The sequence below is a fragment of the Gracilinanus agilis genome, chromosome 6 (genome assembly GCF_016433145.1).
Source record: "Gracilinanus agilis isolate LMUSP501 chromosome 6, AgileGrace, whole genome shotgun sequence".
Classification (NCBI taxonomy): domain Eukaryota; kingdom Metazoa; phylum Chordata; class Mammalia; order Didelphimorphia; family Didelphidae; genus Gracilinanus; species Gracilinanus agilis.
This window is the reverse complement of record NC_058135.1, coordinates 215423075-215432275: the sequence shown is the minus strand read 5'-3', so window position 1 is coordinate 215432275 and position 9201 is coordinate 215423075. Positions and strand designations below refer to the sequence as shown.

The 9201-nt window shown below is 38.6% G+C and overlaps 1 protein-coding gene across 1 annotated transcript in view; it reads right to left on the bottom strand.

Moving 5' to 3' along the window:
* Positions 1-9201, bottom strand: part of SORCS2 (sortilin related VPS10 domain containing receptor 2) — a 1347356-nt gene that overhangs the window by 247158 nt on the left and 1090997 nt on the right. The window contains exon 6 of the mRNA XM_044681767.1: positions 4950-5014. Coding sequence (XP_044537702.1) covers positions 4950-5014 — 65 coding nt within the window. The remainder of the gene's footprint in view (positions 1-4949; positions 5015-9201) is intronic.

The window sequence follows — 9201 nt, the reverse complement described above, 5'->3', positions numbered from 1 at the left end:
TTCTTTCTTTCTTTCTTTCTTTCTTTCTTTCTTTCTTTCTTTCTTTCTTTCTTTCTTTCTTTCTTTCTTTCTTTCTTTCTTTCTTTCTTTCTTTCTTTCTTTCTTTCTCTTTTTCTTCCTCCCTCCTTCCACTTTTCCAAAGACTCAGGAAACTGGACCTCATATAAAATGAAGTGTGTTAGACTCACTCAGTAGCCTCTGAAATCCCCTCTAACTCTCTTATAATCATATGATTCTAAGATAGTTGCTTGTTTGGGAATTACATAGATGACAGGCATGAAGAAGCCATTGGACTTCAGGAAATTTTTGCACAGAGAATGGCTTCCTGTTTTAACATTCTTTTCTTCCCTTTTATGTAAAGTAAATGCATCTCTCCAAGATATCCTCTCAGGAGATTTGAGCTCCCAGAGAATATTTTAATGCTGGTTTGTTTCTAGGACAGCAGTGATCTCTGAAGGGTGATTCTTTCGGTCTTTGCTTATTTATGGTCACCATGAGGAGATACAGAGACCAGCTTGGTTTCTTCAGATTGCAAATGGGCATAGCCCCCATAATACCTGGTCCTGGTGCTAACCACCAAGAATGTGTCTGATTGTATCCTCTTCTTACTCATAGGAGATGTTACCTCAGAGAAGTAACATCATTCTGATAACCCATCTTGGGTTTATGTACTTTTATAGTAGGAAGTCAGAGAACCATAATCTAAAGGAAGGTGGAACTAAGCCTGGAGAAAGAAGGAGTTAATAGTAGGACCATTTTATAGGATTAAAGAGAAGATAAAACGAATTAGTTATCTTGATTCTATTAAATTATGTTCTCCCCACCAATTCTCTAGAAATGTTCATTCGGGGCCAAGATTTGAAGTCTTGAGCATTGTATTTGTTAAAATATATGTGTGTGTGTGTGTGTGTGTGTGTGTGTGTATCTTTCCTATCATGCTTTTTGCATAGAGAGATTGTGTCTTCTTAATCTTTATATTCCCCTCTTCCCCATAATGCTTAGCTCAACTGTAAGTGGTCACTATTTGTAATATTTGAATAAATAAGCAAATTTTTCAGAGAATAGAGTTACTCAAACTAAGACCTAGGCTGATTCCTGAGTTAGTTTAAGTTTAATTAGGCCCCAAGAAAGTGGATATCTCTTGCAGGAGATAGGTTGTTTGTTGTACACTGCAGAACATGCTGACCATTCCAGAAATGTACATATATGAACATGGGAGAAACTGGCAGTGTTTTGCTTTAGGGAAAATGCTTGAACTATTTTTCAAATATTTATGGTTGAACAAAACCCCAAACATATTTTGCCAGACATCTGTTCTTTTTATTTTTAAACCATTCTGTTTCCCAAGGGAAACTGAATCCTTAGGTTTTTGACTCATCAACTGAATTCTCTGGCAAGGGATTGCTGGTAAATCAGCAGTGCTAATGAGCCTTTTTTCTAGATTTATCATTTGGGAAGTTGCAACTCACAAGTACTAAGCAAAATGGAAATTCCCAAAGATTCAGGTTTGGGTCTAAAATCACTTTGGGGAGCATTCTGTCGATTTCCTCTCATTTAGCTTCTTTTGACTATTCTTCTTTCTTCCAGTTCCAAGTCTTTCCATGAGTCCTTATTATGGCAGGGAAGTGACTATGGGGGTCTCAGAGGCTACACATAAGCTCTGGAAGGTCCTCCCAAGCTGGAAAAGTGGAGGGGTAGGGGAAGGAAGAAGCATTTTATTAATCTTTAAGTAAAGGTACAGCAATGGGTTCTCTGTTGTTCAAGGAGAAATTAGGAAAACACTGAGTTCATCACAAAAGAAAGGCTGATTTGAGAGGAAGTAGAGGTGAGAGTAGGGTGAGAGAGGGACAAAGAAGGAAGGAAGGAAGGAAACTAGCCTTTATTAAGCACTTACCATGTGTTAGTACTTGGGCACTTTACAAATATCTTATCTGGTCCTCACCACAACCCAGGGAGGAAGGTGATATTTATTATCCCCATTTTACAGCCAAGAAAACTGAGGTAGTAGAAGTGACTTGACTAGACTAGTATCTGAGGATAAATTTGATCAGGTCTTCATCACTCCAGGGCTCAATGCTCTATTCACCTCGCTAATGAACTGACTCTAGGAGTGGGGGATTTTTTAAAATTCCAAATATTGAAAAGAAGTCTGGGGGCAGTTAGGTGGCTCAACGGATAGAGCCAAATCTAGACATGGGAAGCCCTGGGTTCAAATTTGCACTCAGACACTTCTTGGGCAAATAACTTAACCTTCAATTCCTAGCTCCTCCCACTCTTCTGCCTTGGAAACAATAACCAGGATTGACTCTAAGAAAGAAGGTAATGGTTTTAAAAAAAGGAAAAAAAGACTGAAATTTCCTTGACTTGAGTATTTCTTCAACTAATACAAATCACAGTTCCCTCCCTCTCTCCAACCCTTTTAAGAGAGGGTCTTCATCATGAATTATTTCCTCTCCCCATCTAGATGGCTAGTTAGAGAGGTGCTAGTTCTAAGGTAGATTCCTCCTTCGGACACCAATTATCCTTATAACCCTGGGTTAGTCATTCAACTTTTTTCTCTCAACCTCAGTTTTCTTATCTCTAAAATGGGATTACTAATTACATCTACCTAAAAAAATTGGGAGGATCAAATGAGATAACATAATAGCACTTAGCATACTCTAAAATGCTATGTAAATGCTGTTACTAATTCAATACTGGGTGGTCCCCAAGATTATAATTCAAAATTTGACTTTCCCCAGTATTAAGCACAAACCCTCACATTTAAGGGTGTGGTGAAAATCTCATATAAGTAAAAAGGCCCAAGGCTTCTGGTCAGGAGAATTCACATCAAGACTCCCCATTGCCAGTTTCTGTCTGATCATGGCCCAGGCTCAATTTTGCTAGCTCAGAAATGGGGATGATAGTCCTGTTCCTCCCAGAAATTCTGTGAGGAAAGCACTTTATCAGTTGCCAAGCCCTGTAGAAATGTGAGCTCTGGTTATTGCTATTATCATTATCCAGGTAAAGAGAAGGAATCACAGAGGATAATTCTCATTATAATTCTACGTTCATGTGTCGTTATCTTGCTTTTTAATCTTCAAATGGTAGGAAGGGAACTGTGCTGAATTTGGAGCAGGAAGGGTTTCTGGGAGCTCAGAACAACTGACATATGTGGATATTCATTCTAACAGATTCTCTTCCCACACCACAGATAAACTGGCAGCTGTATGCACAGAGCGGGAAAAACGTCCAATGTTTAAGTGCCAGAACAAATTGTACTATTAATAGCGTTTTTCATTGGACCGTAGCTTCTTGACATCAATTTATCTCTCGTTGGAAAACAAGTAAACTTTAAATTCTACCACATTTCTGCACAGTCTACTCAGTTTAGCTATATGCATAGGCCAAGTTTAAGGAATCTGGCTTAGCATTTTCTTGCTGTGGGCAGTGGAAATGAATGTGAACGTTATCATGGTAAGAAACATTATTCACTGGAAAGAACATTGTATTAGGTGTCTGAAGATCTGGGATCGAATCCAAGAATCAGGGCTTTCTGTTCATATGACCTTGGGAAAATTGCTTCTTCTTTCCAGACCTCTCTTCTTATTTAAAATGGAAGGCTTGAGATAGCTAGGTGTCTCACTGGATAGAGAGAGACAAGTCTGTAGATGGGAAGTCCTGGGTTCATATCTAGACTCAGATAACTTCCTAGCTGTGTGATCCTGGATGAGTCTTTAACCTTTAACACTCTCTTGCCTTGGAACCAATACTTAATATCGATTCTAATACAGAAAAAATAAAATGGAAGGCTTGGGCTCAATGACATATAAGACCCTTCCTTGGTCTAAATCCTACATTCTTCTAATTTCTTGGAGAATGGTTTTATCTATAAAATGGGATAATTATATCTCTGGAGGAGGTCCTTTACTTTTAAGAATGAAAGCTTCTCAGCATTGGAAGGGACCTCAAAAGCTTTTGACTTTAGTCATTGATGAACAAGTTCCCTCTATAATATATCTCATCAGTCACTGGTCATCATACCTCTGCTTAGAGATCCCCAATGAAGGAGAACCTATATCCTGCCAAGGAAAAAATTCCACTTTGGGATAGCTGTAATTAAGAAGTTTTTTATTACATCAGTCCTAAATCTTTCCCTGAGACTTCTACCCATTGATTTTAGTTCTGTCCTATGTGGCCAAAAACCTCCCAAAATCTTTCAGATCATCTTCCAGGTAACAGCTCCTCAGATTCTTGTTGACCGCTCTCATGTCTGCTCTAACTCTTTTTGTCTGTAGACTAAATGTTCCTTTTAAGGCTCTATATATGTTGTGATATAAAAGCTATCCATTCTCTTGGTTGCCATCTTTTGGGCCTAATTGAAATAATCCATATTATTCCTAAAAGGTGGTAGCCAGAATTAATCACAATATCCCAAATGGATGTTGATCAAGGCCGAAAGAACAGCAAAGTCATCAGCTCTCCAATATTGGTTACTATATTTCTCTTAAGAAGCCTAATATTTTGTCATATGTATCAGTTCTTTGGGCTGCCATAACATATTGTTGAATCATGTTGAGATCTTTTTCAGATGAGCGGTAGCCTACCTATATTCTTCCTCTACACCTTCCATTTATGAAGTTCAGTCTTGGAACTCAAGAGTAAGACTTTATACTTTCTCATAATAAATTTTGTCTTACTAAACTTGGTTGAACATTGCATTTTGTGAAGATGTTTTTGGATCTTGACTGACAACTCACTCATTAACTAGCCCTCCCAGCTCTGAAATGAGATCTGGATATGAGGTGCTTTGAAGGCCCTCACCAGCTATATAGATGTTGACCGCTTGCATTTTCTGCTTGGAAAACACATTGTAAATCTGTAAAATGAAAACAAGTGTTTCTAGGAACACTATTACTTTGTCTCTGTGAAAAAATGTGCTTTAATTATTGGTTTCTCAAATAACTTACCTCCACTGAGATCTTGGGTTTCCATATGAACCAAATCTGATACTCCATCTACTCCAGCTACAGCCCTATGGGGGGAAAATACATAGGATCAACTTAAGTTAAATTATACAGACAACATCTCCCCTATTAATCACATTTTCCCCAAAAATCTTTACCTTCCATCTTAGAATCAATACTGTGTTTTGGTTCCAAGGCAGAATAGTGGTAAGGGCTAGGCAATGGGGGTTAAGTGACTTGCCCAGGGCCACACAGCTAAGACATGCCTGAGACTAGATTTGAACCCAGGACCTCTTATTTCTGGGCCTGGCTATCAAAACAATGAGCCACCCTAGTTGTCCCCCTATGAATCTTTCAACTCTAACACTCTCTGTTCTCATGCTTCCCATCTATAAAATAACTTGGCTGATTTAGGTGATTTCTATGGCACCTTTTGTTCCTTCTCTTTCTTTTTTTAAAAAACCCTTCCCTTCCATCTTAGAATGAATATTGTGTTATTGATTTCAAGGCAGAAGAGTGGTAAGATCTAGGCAATAGAGGTTAAGTGACTTGCCCAGGGTCACATAGCTAGGAAGTATCTAAGGCCAAATTTGAACCCAGAACCTACTGTTTCCAGGCCTGGCTCTCTGAGAAACTAAGCTGACACCTATTTTTTTTTAATGATTTAATTCATTTTTTTATTTTTTAGAAAAATTTTCCATGGTTACATGATTCATTTTCTTTCTCTCCCCAACAAATCACCCCCCCACACACACACACACCCATAGCCAATGTGCATTTCCACTGGGTTTTGCATGTGTCATTAATCAAGACCTATTTCCATATTATTGATAGTTGCATTGGTGTGGTTGTTGAGAGTCTACATCCCAAATCATATCCCCACCATCCCATGTGTTCAAGCAGTTGTTTTTCTTTTGTGTTTCTACTCCCATAGTTCTTCCTCTGAATATGGATAGCATTCTTTCTCATAAGTCCCTCAGAATTGTTCTGGGTCATTGCTTTGCTGCTAGTAGAGAAGTCCATTATATTCGATTTTACCACAGTGTATCAGTCTCTGTGTATAATGTTCTCCTGGTTCTGCTCCTTTCACTCTGCATCACTTCCTGGAGTTCGTTCCAGTTCACATGGGATTCCTCCAGTTCATTATTCCTTTGATCACAATAGTATTCCATCGCCAGCAGATACCACAGTTTTTTTCAGCCATTCCCCAATTGAAGGGAATACTCTCATTTTCCAGTTTTTTTTGCCACTACAAAGAGTGCAGCTATAAATATTTTTGTACATGTCTTTTTCCCTATGATCTCTCTGGGGCATAAACCCAGCAGTGCTATGGCTGCATTAAAGGGCAGATAGACTTTTACCGCCCTTTGGGCATAGTTCCAAATTGCCATCCAGAATGGTTGGTTCACTTCACAACTCCACCTAGCTGACACCTATTAATCACACTTAATGAGTTATTATTTTCTCCCAAATAATGTGTGAACTCCTTAGCCTGTAATTTGAGGCTCTCCCAAATTTAGTTCCCAGCTAACTTCTCAGCTTCATCTCTCTCTCTCTCTTCCACCTTGAGCAACCAAACCTGACAAGAGAGGCATTGAAGTATAATACAGAGAAAATCAGAAATCTAGGTTTGGATTCCAGCTTTGTTACTTACGACTTGTGTGATCATGGGCAGATCACTTCTATTTGGGTCCCTGCCTTCTAAGTCTTAGAAGAAAGGGCTCAGAAATGATGATCTCCAAGATTCCTCTTGACCCTAAAATCTCAAAATTTTACAAGACTAAGCATCATAGCCTGGATAATTCCTTCTTTTTGGCCTTTTCTTTCATCATTTTTGACATCTGAAATATTCATCTCTCTCATCCAGTTGAAAGCCCATCAATGTTTCAAGGCCTACACAAAATGCCACCTCCATGAAATCTTGCCTGATCCTTCTCCTTATCTTACAACTACTTACAACTTCTCTAAGTAGAAATTTATTTTCCTAGAATAGGCTTACACATTTTACCCTCTCTGTACTACTATCCTTTGGAGACTTTATGTTTTCAAGATAACACATATTTGACTTATTATATCATATATGTCATAGATATCCATTTGTAGGAAAAATATACACATTAATTTGAAGTCACATGAAAGAGTTTCCCTTGTGTGTTCAAACTTAGCTTCCTTTCATGCTTAGTTTGACTCTCTACTAAACTTCTTTCTTCTCAAAAGCACCATGATCCTCCCAGTTACTCAGACTCACAAACTTGGTGACAGCCTCAATTGCTTACTCTGAAAAATCAGTTGCCAAAACTTGTTGCTTCTATTGTCCCAACATTTCTTGGAAAAATCCCTTCTTCTTTTCACACTTAGTCACCTCTCTAGGTCAGGCCCTCATCATCTCTCTTCTGGACTCCTGCAATAGCCTTCTTGTCTCTCCTTACTCCAACCCATCCTTTACAGTCACTAATGTAATTGCCTCAAGATCCAGGTCAAATCATGACACAAACTCTTGCAATTCCAAAGTGCAAAAGAAAGATAAAAAAGAAACTCTTCTATTTGTCAATTTAAATTTTTCACAAGCTGGTCTTTTCCTATCTTCCCAGTTTCATAAGTTATTTCCCTTCTCCCATACTCTGCCATCTAGCTTACTCTGTTTCATATACTTAAGTCTTCCTGACTATGAGGTCATCTCTCTATCCATTCGATAATCCTTTTCATCCCCTAAATGTAAAGCATTTACAATTTCAAGTGTTAAGTGAATGGTATAGCTAGACTGTGAGCTCCTTGAGGAGTAGGACAGTGTTTTGCCTTTTTGTTGTTTTTGCCTAATTATTGTTGTTCATCCTTCATTTCTGAAGAGGACCAATGACATCATGGAGTGATGTCTTGACTTATGTGTGAATTGGATTTAAATGAGGTAGAATTGTACAAAGATGTCAGTCTCACTTGCTCTTAAGTCAAGATGATTGGTAATGGCTCAAGATGAAGTGAATGAGGTTGGCTTCTTTGATATCTATCTAAGCTCTAAGTGCTCCACATCACTTACTTTCACTCCCTTAATGATCACTGGAACAAGTTATTTTTAAGTGCCTTTTCTGCCTGGGGAGATCTTTGTTTTCCTAACCTGTAGAACAATGTCTGGCACATAGAAGTCCTTTAATGAATGCTTGTTTACTCGAGAGACAGCAAGTGATTTGGAGTATGGAATCAAAGTATTTCAGGGTTGTAAGGACCCTCAAAAATTATCCAATCCCCTTCATTTTGTAGAAAAGGAATCTAAAAGTCAGTAAGGCAGTTGCTAATTCAATGTCATTTGATGGATAAGTGTCCAAAGAACTCTAATTAGCAAATTTGGCACTTAGGAGAGTTTTATAAAACTCCCTGGTGAGAAGACAAATTGGTGTCCCCTTAAATCCATTCTCTTACAAAGCATATTCAACTGATAGTTAAGAGAAATATGAGGACATCATCACAAAGGAGAGAAGAAGGAACCCAAAGATGCTGTTTCATATGCTGTCGAGAAGGCCACTACAGGGCAGGCCTGGGAAGGAACTAATCTGGGAAACAGAGGGGGGAAAAAGAACCCATCTGGCAGCTTCCTGTTTTAACTACATATTCTTGCTAACTTGGTGCTAAGCTCAAATATTTTCATCTCCTAAGGAAGACGTATGATCGGTATCTCTTTACATGTTTGTACATCAGGGCAAAGCTTGCTTTCTATGCCTGGGTTGTAGAAGAGCTGGGTTTCCTAGCTAGATATCTTGACTCCAAGTCCAACAATTATTCCACTACCTCCAGGAAGAGAAGAATAATTTAATGTTGTCAGAGACTTTACATTGCTTTGATTCCTTAGCACTGAGTCCATGGCTTCTCTCAGATATGGCAGGTGTCCCTATAGCACTCTGCCTCTGTCCTCATTAATAGCTTAGGCACATTCTAACTTGCTAAGCCAATTGTCTCATACTGTCATCTATTTTAGTATGAGTGGATGCCTAACTGTGTTTTCTAGACCTCTTAAGTTACTCCTTTTATGAGTTAAATCTCATGAGTCCTATAAGGTTTAGAGAAAGAAAGATCCTTAAAGATATACTAATCTTCTCTTCTGTTAAAGAGGAGGGTAATGAGGATAGCTAGGTGGCTCAGTAGAAAGAGTCAGTCCTGGAGATGGGAGGTTCTGGGTTCAAATCTGAACTCAGACAGCCTAGTGGTATGACCCTGGGCAAATAACTTAACTCCAATCATCTTCCCCTTCAAATTCTTCTTCCTT